Below are 21,209 nucleotides of genomic sequence, written 5' to 3'. Positions count from 1 at the left end.
CCTTGAAAGAATGAAGATAAAAAGCCTCTGGCCATCCTTGCATTGCTCACCAGCCCTATCCTCACCTAAAAGTTTGGAGGGCACTAGATGGCATCAGGTCTCCTGGGTTGCATGCCCTATTATTGCCATAGTCATACAATCTTGCCAAGGAAACAGACTGGGGGACACCTAGGTGGCTCAGAGGTTGAGCACCTGCCTTTGGCCCAGTCTGTGATCCTGGAGTCCCGGGATGGAGTCCCATATCAGGCTCCCTGCATGGAGCCTGCTTTTCTCTCTGCCTATGTCTCTGCTTCTCTGTCTCTCATGAATAAATAAATAAAATATTAAAAAAAAAAAAAAAAAAGGAAACAGGTTGGGAGGAGTGGGGACAGACTCAAGATCACTCCAAGAACCATCCCCTCCTTCCAGGTGCTGGGGCTCCTAACTCTATTAGCCCCTTCCTTGCCAGAGCTGTTTTCTTCCTTTCTTCTGCTGCAATAATTGGGGCACATGGGCAACTACAAACGTGCAGAGCCTGCAATTATATGCTGCACATGAGAGTCTAGAGAAGTCAAGGACACAAAGCCACGTACACGTTCCCTTCCCGCCCCTTCAGCCCCTGTGGGCTGGAGCAGAGCCAAGCTGCAGCCACTCAAAAAGCCGAGGTTCTGGCCAGCAGCCCAGTGTCTGGCCACTGACCACTGGATCCAGGATCCTGCTCCCCCACTCCCCATCAAACCCTCAGGCCTAGGCTTGATGAGCTGACATATCATCCCAGGGGTGGTGGTAAAGGGGGCTCTGGCCTTCCGAAAGCCTTAGCCACAGACAAGAACACAGAATTTTCAAAGTTTCTTAAACTGTGATGCCTTTGTTACTCCAGGAATAAGAGAATCTATAGGCCAGACATTAAATTGAGTATTCATTTTATTCAGAGATTTGGGGTGGAATTTTTGTACTCTTAAGTTTTGTATATTTGCAGGCAAAGAAGAGTTGTGGCTGGTGCTATGCCATCAGCCTTTAACCCAGATCCCCAAGGATTATAGTTCATACTCCTCTGTCATTAGAATAAGTTTGAGAAACACAATTTAGTTTTATTGATCCCACATCTTCCCAACCCTCGGCCCTGGTTCCCTCAAGCAGAAGGCCCTGTGGTCAGCGTGGTCAGGCGATGGTTGCTGTCTCCCTATCCTTCTGCTGCCCCAGGCGGTAATGAACCTCAGGAAGCATCCTTAGTCTCTCTGCAGCCTGGAAGGGAACAGGGGGCAATCAGGGAGGAGGAGGCTGCCCAGAATGGTGGTATGGAGTGGTATGAGTCGAACAGTAATAATGAGTACCTAGGAAACACCGGGGGGAAGGCTAGTAGGACCAGGAGGCTGGTGATAAAGACTGCCAAAGTAACCAGAGGATATTGCTGAGCAGCTCCTAGGTTATAGCGGTTTTCAGGGTCATGATTATTGAGTTCCCTTGGGAAAATGGGAAACAAAAGGAGCACCCAAGGACCCAGAGTGCTCTGAAATCTGACCTGCTCGGGGGTGAGGTCCCTCTGAGCCTGGGCAAGCATTTCATAGCCAACCATGAATTTCCGGACGGTGGCAGAGCGCAAGAGTGGAGGGTAGTAATGAGCATGAAGCTGCCAATGATCCCAGTTGGCTTCAGCCTCTGATCCTGTGGGAGCCCCTGACAGAAGAGATAATTGGGAAGGGTCATTTTCTAGTTCTTCAGCCTAGCCCCCACCCCTAAACTAGGCTAGCTACCTGAAAACTACATTTCCCAGCATTCCTTGCCACTGAGTAGACCAGGCATTGGAAAACACTAGGAGACATAGTTTCACCAAGTTTATTGTTCCACCTTCAGTCCCAGCACCCCTGGTCTGGACACTTCCCCCAACAAGTATTTCAAAGCCTGCTGGGGGTTGCAGTCCACTGAGCTGGCCTCAGGACCTCAAAATCGGTGTCAGAGCTAGGTATGGATGCTCAAAAAGCCTTACCGTGCCAACCCATGGAGTAGGGAAAGGATGTCTCAAATAGGTTGTCATACTTGGTCAAGAGCTTCTTCATGATGGAGGCTAGATCTGGAATCAGAGCCTGACTCTCAGCCTGGGGCCAAGATGCTGGCCCTACAGAGCTATCCCCATCCTGTGCCTGGCCCCAGGGTCCCAGCTGGAAGACTCACCATCACGCTCAGCAGGGGTCAGCTCAGGCAGGCGGCGCACATGCCTACGGGGCAGCAGCAGTGTCTGGAAGGGCCATACTGCCCAAAAAGGGACTAGTACTAACCAGTGCTCACTGGTTAAGACCAGTCGTTCCTGGGCAGATCAAGTAGAGTTGAGGTCATGAAGGGATGGGGTTGGGGGACTGTCAGCAAATAGGCAGGAAAAGAAGAAAAAATGTACCCAGAATCTTACCTCCACTACTACCACCCTAATCTAAGCCACTGTCATCTTTCCTTTGGATTATTGCTATGGCTTACCCATCAAGTCTCTCTTCTATTTTCCTTCTACCCTTCTCCTTCATACAACTTTCTCTTTTGGGCTGAGGGTAGGGGTTCCTTACAGAAACAGGGTCTGGCTTTTCCCCACCTTTCTGAGCAGCTCCTGGCGGCCATATTCCATTAGCAGGGGCTCTCCATGTTGACTCTGATAGGCCCGCTGAGATCGCTCCTCACGCTGGGCAATATCTGGCAGAAAACTACTGGCCCACACCTGTCAAGGGGCAGGAGCAGAGAACAGTTGGCAGATCCTTTGCCTCCAAGCCTCCACATTACTAGCATATTTACTCTGTCCCTCTAGGTCCTTTCCCCACAGTACTGCCTTGGACTCACCCCAGAAATCCACTAGGGCCCCTGACACACTTACCTGGCAGTGGGGATGGGGGTTGGAACAGCCCATCATGGCTCCTTTGTTTTCAAAGATCTATCGGGTAGAGGTAGGCAGCTTTAATAGCCAAAGAGACACCAAACCAGCCTCTCCTGACCACATCCTGTGAAAACAGGAATACTACTTCCCAGCACCAAATCTGCACCACCCTCTCCCTGCCCATCCAGGGGAGGGGGCAACCTCACAGACCTGCACCCAAGGGTACCGGGCACCCAGCTCCTCTGTCACTGAGGCCCATGCATCGACGACAGTGCGGATCTCAGGGACTGACATAAGTGGTAGCGTTACATCTGACCAGGGGTGGAAGCACATGACCTTACTAGGTGGTGTAGGAGGAAGAAATTACAGTGATATAGGGCTTGGCTGTGCCAGGGGCAGGGCCCAACCTAGTGCTCAGTCCAAGCCCTGGGTTGAAGGTAAGAGAGGAAATCCATAGTTACCAAACTCCTCGAGCAGCCTCCGCTTGGAAAAGAGGATGATCACTGGGTCCTGAGATAAAAGGGTATCATTCTCTGCAACAGAAGTCCCCCAACAAGTCCAGCCACCCCCACCCCCCCACCACCCCCCACCCCCCACCCCCACCCCACCCCCGCCAACAGCAGCTAGAGCCAGTTTACCTGGATTGGGGGCATCAGGCTGCAGAGCTGGAAAGTCGTTGTCAAACAGGAAGGTGCCATCATAATAGGGATTCACCTACTGACAAGGATGGTCTAGAAGCATTTGCTGCTCCATACCCACCAGTCATCTGGCCAGCTTCAGGGGCCAGACAGGCTACAGGCGGGTGTGGGGGGCCCGCTGTGGGGTCAGAAAGACTCCGTGGGCTATAACACAGAAGGGAGTCCACTCCGTTGTGGGTGAGGGGCAGCTCTAAGAAGGAGCTACTACTCCGGGCTCAGTTGCAGACGCAGGTTCTAAAGGCTTACCTCTCCATTGGCGCGTGTGGCCCCGGGACACAGAGGGTTGTGGGGGTCATGGCGGGGAACTGTCATCAGGAGCGGGGGTTCCACTTGCCCCTGCCAGGGCCGCTTCATGCGGTGAGCTGACACCAGAACCCATTCATCTTGTAGCGGGTTGTAGCGGATATGCTGATGTTCTGGGGACAGAAAGACAAGATCAATCAGCAAAACTCTCTGACTCCCTCTGGCCTGGGTCTCACCCACCAGCAGGGCCAAGCTTGGAGGCACCGTCTCGGCCCTCTCCTGCTCAGGAGCCAAAGACCCGAGCTTGAGCTTTCCCAGGTCCTAATTAGCCTCAGCCCCAACTCGGTCGCTGAGGCTTGGCCGGGTGGGGCACCGACCTCGGGGAAGGGACGGTAACTTTCCAAGCAAAGGGAGGGCTCGGCTCCGCGTCCCAGCGCGTCCCAGACGCCCTGCAGTTACCGCTCGCTCGGAAGGTTGTGGCGGTGGCATCCGCCTCTGACGCCTGCTGGCGCTGGTCAGGGGGTGATCCGCTGCGCGACATTAGGCCACTTGCGTGGGTGGGGATCTTCTGGAGCTCTATAGAGCAGACTCTCACCCATCTCTGGGTCTGACCCGCCCCTCCCCCCGATGATTGGCCAACCTCTAGCAGGTGACCGCCTAAGGGACCGCCCACCTGACCGCGGGCGCGACTCCGGAAAGCCTAGCTTTTGGGGGGAGGGGGCGCTTTGGTCATCCCAGTATACCCCCGGGCCAAGTCACTACTTTAGGAAAAAAATCTCTGTAAAAACCGCTGCTTGCAGATCCCTCAGCTCCGTGACACAAGATTTCTTTGCCGTATTCAGTCATTCATTTGGTCACCCGTTCAGCAAATATTTACTGAAGATCTGTGTGCCAGGCCCCTAGGCTCCATGTGGGGCAAAGGGATGCCCCTGCACAAGTCAGGCATCATCTCTGCTCTCCCGCAGCTCACAGTCTGGGGTCGGGTAGGGGTATAATCCTGAATCCACAATTGTCGCACTTGTTCAGTCGCCAAGGTGGAGAAGCAAAATGGCATGAGGGTGAGGGTGGGAGCGATCTGCTTCAGCTCAACCCTGGCTTCCAGTTACTACCTGGGGGAGTGGATACTTCACCAAAATCAAACCCCATCCCCTCCAGGCTGGAGAAACAGGTTTGGGGGGGAAAGAGCCTAAGTAACCATGTTATTTATTTAGTTATTTAGCGTTACAAGCACAAGAAGTGAATTGTCTTGTAAGAAGGCTAAAAGAAATGTAAAAGTGTGGACAGGACCCAACTGTCAGTAGCTCCAGCCACCATCTAGGTATATAATCAGGTATATAATCAGCCGCCATCTAGGTAGGATCAGGGGTGTTTCCTTTACACTAGGATAAAAAAATTCAAATTAATTCCTCCCTTGGCACTTTTTAAAAGACTTCTAAATATTGTTTGAACCCCCTGCTCCTTCCACATGCAGAACAGAAGCCTAAGGTCACCCAGAGGATTAGTGGCCTAGCTAAGATTTGAACCCAAGCTTCCAGGCTCTTCTCCATGCTCTAAAATGCTCTGAGATTTCAGTGAGACTCAAGACAGAAACCTAATGAGATAAGAACTCCCCAGTAGTAAGGAGGCCCCTTCCCCTAACCCAGGCCAGGCCAACCCAGGTGTTTTGCAGCTCAGATGCAAAAACTGGGTCATTGGTCATTTACCTAATCTCTGCCCTTGGTCCTCAGACTGGAATCTAAAGAGACTACTAGGTAGGGGGCAGGGAGCAGGAAACTGAGAAATGAGCATTTAACCTATACCATTGGCTTTTCATTCTTTGGGGTGGCGGTGGGGTGGGGGGAGCTAGGATAGATTTGCTTTCCTCCTCTCTCAGCCATCTTTGTTGTTGGAGTGACTGGATTTTGGAGGCAGACCCATTTTCCCAAGAACACCAGTGCTTCAGTGCTACTCCTTACATCATGCTGATACAGTTTTGAATGTAGGTGAGGTCCAGAGCCAACAGCCAGGAAAGAATTATTGAGAGGTCTTTGGTCCCAAAAGGTGGTGATTTTATTAAAGCAACAGGGACAGGACCCTGGGCAGAAATATCTGCTGCACCAGGGTTGCTGAGGGGTGGTTGATTATATATACTTGGGAGCTGGGGGTAAGGAAAAAGGGAGGTTTTTAAAAGAACTTTCATATGCTAAAGAGGATCTACAGGGCAGCCTGGGTGGCTCGGCGGTTTAGTGCTGCCTTTGGCCCAGGGTGTGTTCCTGGAGACCTAGGATCGATTCCACGTCGGAATCCCTGGGTGGAGCCTGCTTCTCCCTCTGCCTGTGTTTCTGCCTCTCTCTGCTTCTGTGTCTCTCATGAATGAATAAATAGACTCTTAAAAAAAAAAAAAAGAGGATAATTCAACTTTGTTAAAAAAAAAAAAGTATCTACGAGATACTGGAGGCCTTGCCATTGTCAAATTAAGGTTGTTTTTTCCTCTAGTAAAGCATTAACTTTAAGACAGTTGGGAGCTTCCTTCTGGAAATTAGGTTATTGATAAGAATGCTTTTTTCTTACAAATGTCACTAAGACATTTGTAAACTGAGGAAGACTCTTGTCTTGCTGGACTGTATCTCTGTAAGTTAACCATTTGTTTTTCCTTCCCTTAGCTTTAGGGCAGCCAGGAGTGCCTGAGGAATGTTGCACATGTCCCACCTGGGAGAAGAGGGAGGGGTTTGCAGGGTGTCTGTGCTTTGTCCTCAGTTTGCCTTCTGCTCCCTTGTCAATGCCAACTAACTTCTCACCCCCTTCAGAAACACTTCCAAACCTCTTCTCTGTCTCCAAGATGACTTTTTGGGGGAGGAACAGAATGGCTGAGATGGAGCCTACTGAGCCCTTTCCCTCCAGGATCCCTTGAAGATCTCTAATACAACATTGTTGAAAACAAAACTTGCAGGGATGCCTGGGTGGCTCAGCGGTTAAGCACCTGCCTTCGGCTCAGGGCATGATCCTGGAGTTCCAGGATCCAGTCCCACATTGGGCTCCCTGCATGGAGCCTGCTTCTCCCTCTGCCTGTGTGTCTGCCTCTCTGTGTGTCTCTCATAAATAAATAAATAAATAAATAAATAAATAAATACATAAATACATAAATAAATAAATAAATAAATAAATAAATAAATAAATCTTAAGAAAAAGAAAAGAAAACTTGCAGTCCAAAATTGGCATCACATAGGTCAAGTCTTCAGGGCAGCCCCGGTGGGGCTGTTTACTGTGTTCAGCAGTTTAGGGCCACCTTCAGCCCGGGGTGTGATCCTGGAGACCTGGGATCAAGTCCCACGTCGGGCTCCCTGCATGGAGCCTGCTTCTCCCTCTGCCTGTGTCTCTGCCTCTCTCTCTCTCATTCTGCGTATCTCATGAGTAAATAAATAAATAATCTTAAAAAAATATTTAAAAAAGAATAGGTCAAGTCTTCAAACCCAGGCTTTTTTTTTTTTTTTTAAAGATTTTATTTATTTGGGATCCCTGGATGGTGCAGCGGTTTAGCGCCTGCCTTTGGCCCAGGGCGCGATCCTGGAGACCCTGGATCGAATCCCACGTCGGGCTCCCGGTGCATGGAGCCTGCTTCTCCCTCTGCCTATGTCTCTGCCTCTCTCTCTCTCTCTCTCTCTCTCTCTCTCTCTCTCTGTGTGACTATCATACAATAAATAGAAATTAATTTAAAAAAATTTTATTTATAAAAAAAAAGATTTTATTTATTTATTCATGAGAGACAGAGAGAGAGAGAGGGGCAGAGACAGAAGCAGGCTCCCTGCAGGGAGCCCCACACCGAACTGGATCCCGGGTCTCTAAGATCACACCCTGGGCCAAAGGTGGCGCTAAACTGCTGAGCCACCTGGGCTGCCCCAAACCCAGGCTTAATGCCTAATATAACTGTGTTTCATTTTTTTTAAAACAAATTTTTATTTATTTATGATAGTCACAGAGAGAGAGAGAGGCAGAGAGAGAAGCAGGCTCCATGCACCGGGAGCCCGATGTGGGATTCGATCCCGAGTCTCCAGGATCGCGCCCTGGGTCAAAGGCAGGCGCCAAACCGCTGCGCCACCCAGGGATCCCTGTTTCATTTTTTTTTTTTTAAGATTGATTGATTGATTGATTGATTGATTGATTATAGACATAGAGAGAGAGGCAGAGACACAGGAGGAGGGAGAAGCAGGCTCCATGCTGGGAGCCCGACGTGGGACTCGATCCCAGGATCGCGCCCTGGGCCAAAGGCAGGCGCTAAACCGCGGAGCCACCCAGGGATCCCCTATAACTGTGTTTCAACTTCCACAGACACGTTGTCTTCACTGATTAGTCAGGAATTTTCTGATTAGCACCAATGAGCCCCTACATGGGCATTTTCTTTCCCCCCAAAGGAAAACTAGGTAATCTGCATAATACTCCTTAAGGGAAAGGAACTTGCCTGGAATAATCCTTTTCTCTTGCTAATAACTTTCCTGTGCCAGGCTCCTTCCTATAAAAAAAACTTCCATTTGGGGGGCATCTTATCTTACACGTCTGACTCCTGATTTCAGCTCAGGTCACAATCTTAGGGTGGCGAGATCAAGCCCCGCGTGGGCTTTGCACTCAGCAAGGAGTCTGCTCCAGATTCTCTCCTTCTCCCTCTGCTCCCTCACCCTGCCTCACGGTCACATGCAAGCTCTCTCTCTCTCTCTGTTTGTTTGTTTGTTTGTTTGTTTGTTTGTTTTTTAAGATTTTATTTATTTGGGGGCAGCCCGAGTGGCTCAGCAGTTTAGCTCCGCCTTCTTCTGCCCAGAGCCTGACCCTGGGACCCGGGATCGAGTCCCGTGTAGGGCGTGGAGCCTGCTCCTCCCTCTGCCTATGTTTCTGCCTCTCTCTCTCTCTCTCTCTCAATCTGTCTCATGAATAAATAAATAAAATCTTTAAAAATATATATATTTTTGGGGGATGCCTGGGTGGCTCAGCGGTTAAAGCATCTGCTTTCAGCCCAGGGTGTGATCCTGGAGTCCCAGGATCAAGTCCCACTTCGGGCTCCCTGCATGGAGCCTGCCTCTCCCTCTGCCTATGTCTCTGCCTCTTTCTGTGCATGTGTGTCTCTCATGAATAAATACACAGAGAGAGAGAGAGAGAGAGAGGCAGAGAGGCAGAGACAAGCAGAGGAAAAGCAGGCTCCTGGCAGGGAGCCTGATGAGGGACTCGATCTCAGGACCCTGGGATTATGACTCAAGCCAAAGGCGGATGCCCAACCACTGAGCCACCCAAGTGCCTCACTCTCTCTAAAAATAAATCTTTTTTTAAAATAAATAAATCTTAAAAAAAATTGGTAAAAAAAATAAAAATAAGTCTTTAAAAAATAAAAACCTTCCATTTTGTATGCCTCCTCCTTGGAGCTCTCCTCTACAGGCTAGATGGGGTGCTCCCTGATTCATGAATTGTTTAATAAAGCCCATTAGATATTCAAGTTTACTTGGTTGAATTGTCTTTCTTAACAGAGAGAGTCCGTCTTCCCAGTCTCTACTCTGTTTTTTTTTTTTTTTTTTTTTTAAGCTTTATTTATTTATTCAGAGAGAGGCAGAGGGAGAAGCAGGATCCATGCAGGAAGCCTGACGTGGGACTCGATCCGGGATCTCCAGGATCACACCCCGGGCTTCAGGCGGCGCTAAACCATTGCGCCACCGGGGCTGCCCACCAGTCTCTACTCTTAACTGCACAATACACTGTAACACCGTTAGTGGCCTGTATTAGTCTAAGTAATCTTAGTTGCTGTAACAAATGACACCACACCCCCAAACTCAGTGGTTTAGCAACACAGTCCATTGTGGAGGTAGAGGGGAAGCAGCATTCAGAATTCTCCACTACTTAATTCTCTGTAACTAAGATAATAGATGAAGAAAGAGTGAGAATGTAAAGAATTTCACAGGTTTTAGGAGCTGGACCTGGAAGTGGCATACAACATTTCTGGCTATACTTCATTGGCCAGAACACAGTCATATGAGCTCATCTAACTATAGAGTATACTGTGGAATGTAATCTGACTGCCCAAGAGCAAAAGGAAATAGATTTGTGAACATATAGCATCATCTCTGCTACATGCCCCTACTGAGAAGCCTAATGACCATTTCCCATCATTTTATCGGACCTCTCAATTACATTTGACTGTGTTGATCCTTCATTCCATCACTATCATGTGTGATGCTATGTTCTTACAGTTCTCTTCTCCCTTGTTTTATTTTTATAACAAACACACATGTCACCACTTGCAGGGCACTAATTGCTTTATAAATATTAACTCATTTAATCTTCATCACAATGAAGGTATGCTCTCTGAGGTAGGTACTTTTATTCATCCCATTTCACAGATGAGAAAACTGAGTCACAGGGTTTAAGTAACTTGCCCAAGATCACACACCTAGTAGATGGCAGAAGCCGGGCTTTTAACCCAGTCCAGCTCCAGAGTTACTTTCTTAATCACTGCACTTTGCTGCCTCTTTTCTCCTTTGTTTCTCTTCCTTTATTATTCCGCTCCTCATAACCCTTTTGGTTTACAATGCACGCCTCTCACATTTTGTGCTTCAAAGCAAAGAATGAATCGTAGGCCCCCAAGAGACCCCCTGTTGTCTCTTCACAGCGACTTTGTTCTTGGAACAGGCCACATTCGCTAGAATGCCCTCCCCATTTCCCCTACACACGTGGCTCAGGCGTCACCGCCTCCATAAAGCTTTCGGTAACACGCCTAGGCAGAAGCGCCTCCTCCCACTTTCTGTGCTAACAAAAATGACGATCACAAGTCCCGGAAGTCTCTGCTTCCGGGCTTGCCTGCTTCACCTGGGAGTCCAGGCCGGCCACCTACCCCCGCCCACATTCACACCCCCATTCACACGTGGTAGGGCACTCGCAGAGACCTTGCTCGTAGGCCCTGAATAGTGCAGCTGGGGAGGCTTAGTCCCGCCCCCTCGCATCACGCGCGAGGCTCCGCCCCACTCCTCGGCGCTCCCCGCTCCCCGCGAGGAAATGGTTCAACCCGAGGGGCGGAGCCCGGGTGCCCGGACTGTTATGATTGGCCAGGGCAAGCCGTACCACGGCTGTGGCGGGGGAACGGTCGTGGGCTGCGCGCCGCAGGTCCGGAGGCAGTGGGAGTCGCAGCTCCAGGCCCACCGATCGTTCCTTCGCTTCTCCGTGCCAGGCCGCCCGCCGGGATGCAGTGGGCAGTGGGCCGGCGGTGGGCGTGGGCCGCGCTGCTCTTGGCTGCCGCAGCGGTGCTGGCCCAGGTGGTCTGGCTCTGGCTGGGCACGCAGAGCTTCGTCTTCCAGCGCGAAGAGATCGCGCAGCTGGCCCGGCAGTACGCGGGTGAGCCGACGGATGACCGGGCGAGTGAACGGGTGGAGGGCAGGGTCCTGGGGAGGCCCGAGCCGAGCTGGGAGTTTGAGAGGCGCCTTTCCCGAGTTCAGAGTGGTGCTGGCTCTGACCCTGTTGTTCCTCTGCCCCCGCCAGGGCTGGACCACGAGCTGGCTTTCTCTCGGCTGATCGTGGAGCTACGGCGGCTGCACCCAGGCCACGTGTTGCCCGACGAGGAGCTGCAGTGGGTGTTCGTGAACGCGGGCGGCTGGATGGGCGCCATGTGCCTTCTGCACGCCTCGCTGTCCGAGTACGTGCTGCTCTTCGGCACCGCCCTGGGCTCTCGCGGCCACTCGGGTCAGTGCTGGCGGCGGGCCGAACTGGGAGGCTGGGGCTGTACAAGGGCCCATGCCCTCCGTTCTGATGTTTGGCCAAGCCGTGTATTGGCGCTGATCCCCTGATACTCGGTGTCCATCTGATTGTCCCTCAGGGCGCTATTGGGCTGAGATCTCCGACACCATCATCTCTGGCACCTTCCACCAGTGGAGAGAGGGCACTACCAAAAGTGAGGTCTTCTACCCAGGTGGGTAGGGGGGCTCTGGCAGAGAGGTGGGTCCCTTCATTCTGGGGTGCCCAGAGTTGGAAGAGAGCGATAGCACGGAAAGGGGGTGTGTTGGGGGCTCTTTCCAGGTTTCCTTAACCCCCTAGATAAGCCACAGGTCGTTGATTGAGGCAGGTCCGAGGGCCCCCGTTGCTTTCCACTGTTAAAAGGAAACGAAACATAACAGCTTCCTGTTAACCATGTCTGATTTTTATCTACCCAGACACTGTTTTATTCATCTAATATTCCAACAGTTGTTGGGAAGACAGTTGGGTAATCAGATATGCTCTCCTACCCCCAAAGACAAGACAGACCATTGTCTCCCTTTTTCTGTAGTGAAACATTTGACATAAAAAGTAGAGCTTTGGACTTCCACATAAATTTGAGGTTGAGCATTACAGGCATGATAGGCATTATAACTGAACAGCTACATTTCTCAGAAAGCCACAAAAACCTTATAATCACCCCTCCCTATCTAACAGGCCCAGCCCAAATTTAGCTAAATTTCTGCCTGACATGTGTGAGGCTGGGGAATGCAGACTTCCAGGACTCCCATACAGTGGCCCATGGCCAGGTGAGGTGGCTCTCCTTGGCTTCCCCCCAAAGAGGACATGAGCCAGGCGATGCCACAGAGGAAAACTTAAGAGTGGCTATCTTGCCTTCTTAATCTTCCAGATGGGCAACCAGGCCATGAGGTAAGGCTTTTTCCTTTCCTGAAGCTCTTGCTCTGCTCCCTGCCCATAGATAGCCCATGGCCTAGGGAGGTGGCAGCAGTGGAAGGGCAGGGCGAGGCTCCTTATGTGGGTGCTCCCTGTCCCCCAGGAGAGACCGTGGTGCATGGGCCTGGTGAGGCAACAGCTGTGGAGTGGGGACCAAACACATGGATGGTGGAGTATGGCCGGGGTGTCATCCCATCTACCCTGGCCTTCGCGCTGGCTGACACGATCTTCAGCACCCAGGACTTCCTCACACTCTTCTATACTCTTCGAGCCTATGCCCGGGGCCTCCGGCTTGAGTTCACCACCTACCTCTTCGGCCAGGACCCCTGACCAGCCAGGCCTGAAGGAGGACCTGTGGATAGACAGGAGCGGGCAGGCCCGCATACATCCACTTTCTGGAGCCCAGGTGGAAAGACAGGGACATACTCACAACATGCAATTACTAAGGTCCTGCTGTCAAGCAGGGACATACATACTTACACAACCAAACATAGAGACTCATGGGGACATATGGGACATACCCGCAGATATAATCCCATGTGTACAGCAGCATCATGCATTCACACCCATCCAGAGAGGGAGCCCCACATATACCAAGGGGACCAGTCATTCAGACTCACATACCACAAGCTTGATGACTAACTCAGGCCTTTCCAGAGCTTCTCTGCCACCAGTCAGGGTTCTGGAGTTAGGGATGGGTGTGGGTATTATACTCTGTCTGGGCCTGACCCCTCAATCCAGCAGAAATTGAGGGGGGAAGAAGATGAAGGTTGCCTGTGGAGGCCCCCTTCATCTCCCTGTCCTCACCATATGCCTTACCCCCATTCTCTTCCCCTGCTATGCAAGTGTTCTCATGGCCTGTCCCCCACCCTCTCAGCAACCAAGTTAGCTGGGGAACCATAAGAATGCTGAGGTCAGGGTCTTCCAATCCTGAAAGATCCCCAGCCCCATTCATCCCTCAGGAGTATGATGGCGAGGCTGGCCTCAGCTCAGGACCCACTGCTGGGCAGGGGACCTAGAGAGGTTAGCCTAGGTTCAGGGAGCTATCCCTGGCCTAGAGAAGGCCTTTTCTGCACACAGACACCCCCATCACAGCTTCCAGACATTGCCCTTGATGCATTGTCTGTCCATATGTCTCTGTTAATAAAGATGTGTTGAACAGTTTCATTTCTTCATGTGTCTGAACAGCAGGAAAACATGCTAATGTGAAGAAATTCAGGGCTGGGTGAGATGGTGTGTATCTTGGTCTTGCCTTTGCCAGTGCCATTCTGGAAGTAGTTCTGGGAATCCAATCCTGGATGGCCACTGGGTGGCAGTGTATACCCACTTTTGAGTTGAAGGAGGCTTAATAATCATTTTTGTCTATTTCCAGGGTTTTGCGCCCACCCCCACCCAGAGTAAGAGTTCTTTCTCTCTAGTGTTCCTTCTCCAGGATGCCTACCTTTAGAGGTCCCTCCAGGGATGGAGAACAGGGAGACTACCTGGTGGTGTCTAAGGTAGATGAGGCTGGCACCAGGGTGAGGCAAAAGAGGTGCCTAGGGTACACTCCCTGGGACACTGCATTTGCCTTCTTAAATTTTGCACCCTGGCACCTCACCCTCACCTTCTTGGCCCTATTCTGAGTAAGACCCAGGCTACTCTCACTTCTTAGCCCTCCTGATATATATATATATTTATTTATTTACTTACTTACTTACTTATATTTATATTTAAAGATTTTATTTCTTTATTCATGAGAGACACACAGAGAGGCACAGGCAGAGGGGGAGAAGCAGGCTCCATGCAGGGATCCTGATGTGGGACCCGATCCCATGTCTCCAGGATCACACCCTGGGCTGAAGGCGGCGCTAAACTGCTGAGCGACCCAAGCTGCCCACCCTCCTGGTATATTAAGAACAGAAGGAAACTGGTTGTTGTTGTTGTATATAAATTATATATGAAAATACAGTATTTTGGGATGCCTGGGTGGCTCTGTGGTTAAGCACCTGCCTTCAGCTCAGGGTGTGATCCTGGAGTCCCAGGATTGAGGCCCACATCAGGCTCCCTGAATGGAGTCTGCTTCTCCCTCTGCCTATGTCTTGGCCTCTCTCTCTCTCTCTCTCTCTCAGTCTCTCTCATGGATAAATAAATAAAATCTTTTTAAAAAATACACCGTTTTTATATACAATATACAAACTTAACATTCTAATGAACAGAAACCCCAAAGACCGCATGTATAACCATATGGAAACAACATCAAAAGTTTAAATTTATGGCTTTGAGTGAATGTGAGGCCCAGGCAAGATGGCCATTCTGACATATCATCATGTTGGCCATAACAGGTCCTGGCTGGAGCCTCTCCCACTGATCATGGGTTGCAAAGCCAAACCTCTAAGAATTTCTCCCACCCTGTAACCCAGCTCTGACCCTAGGCTCAGGGACCACATCCATCAGGAATGCCCTTGCTCTCCTTGTCCACTCTTCCATATAGGACTGGGCTCCCAGACTCCCCACTGTCTCAGCTGATAAGTCCAATGGTGATTTCTTTCATTTGACATAATTGCTCTTAAAACATTCTTGGTTTCCAGAACACTACTCTTACTAAATTAGTTCCTTTGCTGTATCTTTCTTAGTTCCTTAACTTTTGGCTTCCCAGGACTTAATCCTCAGACTTCTCTGTCTATACTCCTCTCAGGAGTTCTCAACCACCTATATGTTTTTTTTTTTTCCACAATGTTATTGAAATACAATTGACAGAACATTCTGTTAGTTTAAGGTATACAATACAATGATTTGATATATGTATGGTGAAACGATTACAATAATAAATTAACATCCATCACCTCACATAGTTTTTTTTTTTATTTATTTATGATAGTCACACAGAGAGAGAGGCAGAGACATAGGCAAAGGGAGAAGCAGGCTCCATGCACCAGGAGCCCGACGTGGGATTCGATCCCGGGTCTCCAGGATTGCGCCGTGGGCCAAAGGCAGGCGCTAAACCGCTGCGCCACCCAGGGTTCCCCATCACCTCACATAGTTACAAGTTCTTTTTTTTTTTTTTTAAAGATTTTATTTATTCATGAGAGACACACAGAGAGAGAGGCAGAGACCAGGCAGAGGGAGAAGCAGGCTTCATGCGGGAAGCCCGATGTGGCACTTGATCCCAGATCTCCAGGATCACACCCTGGGCCAAAGGCAGGCGCTTAACTGCTGAGCCACCCGGGCTGCCTATAAGTTCTTTTTCTCTTGAGGTGAGAGCTTTTTTTTTCTTAAGATTTTATTTTATTTATTCATGAGAGACAGAGAGGCAGAGACACAGGCAGAGGGAGAAGCAGGCTCCATGCAGGGAGCCCAATGTGGGACTCCATCCTGGGTCTCCAGGATCAGGCCTTGGGCTGAAGGCTGTGCTAAATCGCTGAGCCACCCGGGCTGCCCAGGTGAGAGCTTTCAAGATCTACCTGGCAACTTTCCAATTCTATATGCAGTATTTGATATGCTAGTATACTATTAAGTAATATAGTATTAGAGCACTAAGCTCTACATTATATCCCCAGGACTTATTTATCTTACAACTGGAAGTTTGTGCCTCTGGACCACCTTTCTTCATTCCTCCATTACTCCCACCCCCAACCCCATGCCCACCCACCCCCTGCCTCTGGCATCTATCAATCTGTTCTCTGTTTCTATGAGTTTGGGTTTTTGCAGAGTTCACATATAAGTAAGAACACAGTATTTGTCTTCTTCTGACTTCACTTACCATAATTCCCACAAGGATGAATGGATAAAGAAAATGTAGTATATATGTATGAATGTCCCTAGGTACACGCAGTGGAATATTATTCAGCCATAAAAAGGAAACCTGCCATTTACAATAATATGGATGGACCTTGAGGCCTGTCTATATGTCTCAGCTCTTAGTTTTTGTCTTAACCTAAACCTCTGAGCTTTATTTTTTTAATGCATTTTTTTGTTTTTTTTTAATGAGGCCAAAGATGATGGCCAGTTGTTTGTTTGTTTGTTTGTTTGTTTCAAGATTTTTAAATTTATTTATTCATAGAGATGCAGAGAGCAAGAGAGAGGCAGAGACACAGGCAGAGGGAGAAGCAGGTCCATGCAGAGAGCCCAACGTGGGACTCAATCCAGGGTCCCCAGGATCATGCCCTGGGCTGCAGGCGGCGCTAAACCGCTGTGCCACCGAGGCTGCCCACCTCTGAACTTTAGATTTAGATATCTGATTTCCTCCATCTCTACTTGGTTGTTTCACTGGCATCTCAAACTTAAAATGGCAGTGTAAACTGCTTTCTCTCCCAACCCAGCACTTCTTGCTTTTACTGTCTGAGTTAAGGGTACCTACATTTACCCAGCTGGCAAAAAACCTTAGAGTTATCTTGGATACCTGTTTTGTTTTTGTTTCTGTTTTTAAGATTTTATTTTTAAGTAATCTCTACACCCATTGTGGCACTTGAACTCAAAACCCTGAGATCAAGAGTCACATACCGTACTGACTGAGCAAGCCAGATGTCCCATCTTAGATACCTTTCATTCTTATATTTACTATCCAAGCCATCAACAGATCCTGTCAGTTTTATTTTATTTTATTTTAATATTTTGAGAGAAAGAGCACAAGCAGGGGAGAGTGGCAGAAGGAGAGGGAGAAGCAAGCTCTCTGCTGAGCAAAGAGCCCGATGCAGGGCTTGATCCCAGGACCCCAGGATCATGACCTGAGGCAAAGGCAGATGCTTAACCAGCTGAGCCACCCAGGCACTCCAGTTTTATCTTTTTTTTAATTAATATTTTATTTATGTATTTATTCATGAGAGACACACACACAGAGAGAGAGAGAGAGGCAGAGACACAGAGAGAAGCAGGCCCCCTGCAAGAAGCCCGATTCAGGACTCAATCTCGGACCCTGGGATCATGCCCTGAGCCGAAGGCAGATGCCCAACCACTGAGCCACCCAGGCATCTCCAGTTTTATCTTTAAAACATACCCAGAATCTGGGCAGCCTGGGTGGCTCAGCAGTTAAGCGCCGCCTTCAGCCCAGGGTGTGATCCAGGAGACCCAGGATCGAGTCCTACGTGAGGCTCCCTGCATGGAGCCTGCTTCTCTCTCTGCCTGTGTCTGCTTCTCTCTATCTCTCTCTGTGTCTCTCATGAATAAATAAATATAATCTTTAAAAATAAAATAAAATAAAATAAAATAAAACATATCCAGAATCTACCCACATTTTGCTACTTCCACTGCTACCACCTCGTCCAAGCCATCATCTCTTGCTTGGATCACTGCAACAGCTTCCTAATTGATCCACATATTTATATCCTATGTGGAGGATTCTCCACACAATAGCCAGAGTCAGACTTCCACTCCCTGCTCAGACATTTGTTTGTTTGTTTTTTCTTTTTTAAAAATTTTCTTAAAAAAAAAAAAAAAATTTTCTTTTAATTTTTTAAATTTAAATTCAAATTGCCAACATATAGTATAACACCCAGTGGCTCATCCCATCAAGTGCCCTCCTTAGTGCCTGTCACCCAGTCACCTCATCCCCCCACCCTGTTTGTTTTTTCTTCTGCTCAGACATTTCTCATGGCTTCCATCTCATTTAGTCCTTTCTCTGCCTCCAAGAACCTACTCTAAGGCCCATGTTACCTATGACCAAACATCTGACCATTTACCCTGGCTACCATATTTTAGTCCAGTGGATTCCTTGCTTTCCATCTGAAACATCAAGCAAACTTTCACCTCAGGATATTTGCACCTGCTATTCTGGCTGAAGTACTTCTCTTTAGATATGCCTATGGCTCTCTTTATACTCCTTCAATTCTTGGTTCTTCCCTTAACATTTCTGTAGACACAGGAAGGTGTTTGTTTTAATTTATTATTTAAATAGGTACCATGCCCAACATGGGGATCGAACTCACAATCCTGAGATCACGAGTCACATGCTTTGGGGTATCTAGGTGCTCAGTCAGTGAAATGTTCAACTCTATTTTGTCTTGGGCCATGATCTCATGGTCATGAGATTGAACCCTGTGTCCAGGTTCCATGCTCAGCAGGGAGTCTACTTAAGATTCTCCCTCTCCCTCTGCCCCTCTCTCTGTTCTCTCTCTCTCTGAAACAAATAAAATAAATCTTTTAAAAAAAGTCTCATGCTCTGCCAACTGAGCCAGCAAGGCACCACCGCCCTGCTTCCTGTTCTGTGGTAGTTTTAAAATACCTCCATGAAAATATTGATACTCCTCCCTTTAATAGGTGAAGACTAATTCCCTCCCCTTTGAATGTGGGCTGGACTTAGTTATGTAATTTTAACAACACATGGCAGAAGTGACTTGTGTGATTTCTAAAACCAGATTGTGAAAAGCATTGCTGCCTCTTTAGTCTCTCTTGGGTCACTGGGGGAAACCAACTGCCATGTTGAGAGGGCGCTCAGGCACTCTCCTATCCTATGGAGAGGTCCACCTGGGGAAAACTTCCTACCAACAGCCATGTGAATGAGCCATCTTTAAAGTGGATCCTCTGATCCCAGTCAAGCCTTCATGCAGCTATAGCTACAGCCAACATTTTTATTACAATCTCATGAGAAATGGTGAGCCAGGGCACCTGGGTAGGCTCAGCCAGTTAAGCGTCTACTTTTGGCTCAGGTCATGATCCCAGGGTCCTGGGATTGAGTTCTGCATCAGGCTCCCTGCCCAGCAGGGAGTCTGCTTCTCCTTCTTCCTCTGCCCCTTCCCTCCTGCTCATATGTGCTTTCTCGCTCGCTCGCTCGCTCTCTCATGCTCTCTCTCTCAAATAAATAAAATCTTTTAAAAACAACAACAAAAAGAAGTGGTGAGCCAGAACCATCCAGCTATGCCACACTAGGATTCCTGATCCACAGAATTGTGAGAAAATAAATGTTGTTTTAAGCTTTCTAAGTTTGAGTATAATTTGTTACAAGATAATAAGTAACATATATCCTTCCCTTTCTATTCCCTTCAATCCAGATTTATTTTCCCTATTTTAGTTATTGCCATCTGATATACTGTGTATTTCCCCCACTGGAATTACGCCATTATAATAAGGACTTTGTTTTATTTATTCCCATGTCCAAAAGTGTCTAGCATAAAGTAGGTGCTCAGTAAATATGTGTTGGATGAATGGAGGTCTACATCTGTCTATCTTTGTCTTTGTGAGGTTTAGGATCAGATAGGAGCTAAATGAGGGTGTAAGAGACAGTCTTTCCTCTTCACAGATGAAGAGAGAGATAAACCAGGTCCCAGTCAAGCTTATTACTTCCCCTAGTTGTAGCTTTCCTGGCCCAGACCCCAAAGACAGATTTACTCTGCTAGATTGATGATTGACTCCTTTTGTCAGTAATTGCCCAATTCTTTGCCTGGGTCCTCCACCCCCTGCAAAGCAATCTTCAAACTCTCAGAACTGGAATTTCCCTAAGCCAGTTCTTCTCTTTCCAAGAAAACTCTTACCATCTATCTGTTTCCAGGCACCTCCTCTTCTCTGAGCAGTAAGGCAGGGGGTGGTGAGGAGTGGGTTTTAAGGAGAGCAAGCTGGGCACAGGAGTTCTGCAAAGCTCTACCCTCTGTCCTACTTCGAACGAAGACCCTAGGGTATGTTTGTCTGCTTCTGCACATTCACATTCTCCCGTCTGGGTCCAGAGGAGAGGGCAGGACTCTCCCCAGGAGAACTCCTACCACACAAAACTGTGGGGGGGGGGGGGTGCGGGTGGGCATCAGTACAGAAGGCAGTTGGATTACCAAGACTTCTTGAGAAGTCTGGGGTTTGACTGGCTATCAGATCTGAAATTTGAGCAGAAGGACACCAGAATTAGCCAAAGATGTGAGCAGTACTGGGTTTCAGTATGGCCAGAGATGGGCCAAAGAGAACAAGAACTTGGTGCTGCGGTGGAGTCTGGGCGAAGGACAAGCTTGGAGGCTAGAGACAAGAAGAGAAGGGAGGCATCACCCACCACAAGAAGAGAAGTGAGAAGAGCTGATGACCCAGGCCCAGGCAAGCTGGTTTGAGAGGAGGGGACTAATTGGGAGAGGGGGGAGGAGGAGGAAGGAGGCAAAGTCACCCCTGAATTTGTTTCCTAGAGGAATCTTGGCCTTGGGAACAGTGTGCCCCACTGGGTATGGGGTCAGGGGATGGTCCCTGGTGCGGGATCTGACATAGTCAAGTTTCATACTCATGCCAGGTATCAGATCAACAGATACAGGTTGTTCACTAACACACTTGGAATCTCTTCTGGATGGCCTTCATGCTTTTGGTAGGTCCATCCCATTGGGCACAGGAAGGAACTGGAGAAGGTATGAGGGTGCTTGAGAGGAGTGGGGTTCAGGTTTCTCAGAAAAAAATTGTGGCCTGTCATTCAGGGCCCCTATATACGATACATCATCTCAGCATCTGGGGATAACTGGGGGCAGAGTGGGCCTGGAGCAGTTGGCTGAAGGGATCTGGAGATACAAACTGTGGAGTCACACACACAAGGGTTGAGGATGTGTGTGAAGATTGACAAAATGCTAATAATCACTGTTGAAAGGTGTGATGGATACCAGAGGTTCATAATACCATTCACTCTTCTTGTGTATATGTTTGAAAATATCCATACCAGAGGGTTACAAGAGCTATTAAAAAAAAAAAAAAAAGTGTCACTATGTATCTGTGTGTGGTGTGCATACCTTGCTGCTGTGGATGTGGAACCAGTTCAGAGACCTCTGAGTGTGTGAATGCAGATGTGTGAGTCCACCAGCATGGACACGTACTGCACAGGCTGCAATGTGCATGCGGGTGGGGACAGCACTTGGGCTGGG

At 48.9% G+C, this 21,209-nt stretch overlaps 2 protein-coding genes across 5 annotated transcripts; one reads left to right on the top strand and one right to left on the bottom strand.

Moving 5' to 3' along the window:
• Window positions 1-885: 885 nt before the first annotated feature.
• On the bottom strand, window positions 886-4,414 carry GALT (galactose-1-phosphate uridylyltransferase). 2 transcript variants are annotated; one of them, XM_025432843.3, is made up of 11 exons: window positions 4,234-4,414; window positions 3,778-3,947; window positions 3,472-3,547; window positions 3,295-3,343; window positions 3,044-3,173; window positions 2,834-2,890; window positions 2,558-2,680; window positions 2,152-2,284; window positions 1,967-2,050; window positions 1,502-1,656; window positions 886-1,224 (listed from the first exon to the last, which is right to left on the bottom strand). In XM_025432843.3, the coding sequence occupies exons 1-11, from the start codon at window positions 4,313-4,315 to the stop codon at window positions 1,141-1,143; spliced, it is 1,143 nt and encodes a 380-aa protein (XP_025288628.1). In that variant the 5' UTR covers window positions 4,316-4,414; the 3' UTR covers window positions 886-1,140. The 2 variants fall into 2 exon arrangements, with proteins under 2 accessions (XP_025288628.1, XP_025288627.3); XM_025432842.3 differs by having other exon boundaries at window positions 4,152-4,413.
• A 6,414-nt stretch (window positions 4,415-10,828) lies between these two features.
• Window positions 10,829-13,587, top strand: SIGMAR1 (sigma non-opioid intracellular receptor 1). Of its 3 annotated transcripts, XR_007414055.1 has the most exons (5): window positions 10,829-11,115; window positions 11,260-11,460; window positions 11,594-11,686; window positions 12,187-12,399; window positions 12,527-12,666. XR_007414055.1 is itself a non-coding variant. In XM_025432755.3 (4 exons), exons 1-4 carry the CDS (start codon window positions 10,965-10,967, stop codon window positions 12,751-12,753), a joined length of 654 nt encoding a protein of 217 aa, XP_025288540.1. In that variant the 5' UTR covers window positions 10,830-10,964; the 3' UTR covers window positions 12,754-13,587. The 3 variants fall into 3 exon arrangements, 2 of the variants coding, with proteins under 2 accessions (XP_025288540.1, XP_025288539.1); XM_025432755.3 differs by lacking the exon at window positions 12,187-12,399 and having other exon boundaries at window positions 10,830-11,115; window positions 11,594-11,668; window positions 12,527-13,587; XM_025432754.3 differs by lacking the exon at window positions 12,187-12,399 and having other exon boundaries at window positions 10,832-11,115; window positions 12,527-13,587.
• Window positions 13,588-21,209: the final 7,622 nt, after the last annotated feature.

The sequence above is a fragment of the Canis lupus genome, chromosome 11 (assembly GCF_003254725.2).
Source record: "Canis lupus dingo isolate Sandy chromosome 11, ASM325472v2, whole genome shotgun sequence".
Taxonomy (NCBI): domain Eukaryota; kingdom Metazoa; phylum Chordata; class Mammalia; order Carnivora; family Canidae; genus Canis; species Canis lupus.
The sequence above is the reverse complement of the archived record's forward strand: the minus strand, read 5'-3'. Positions and strand labels throughout refer to the sequence as shown.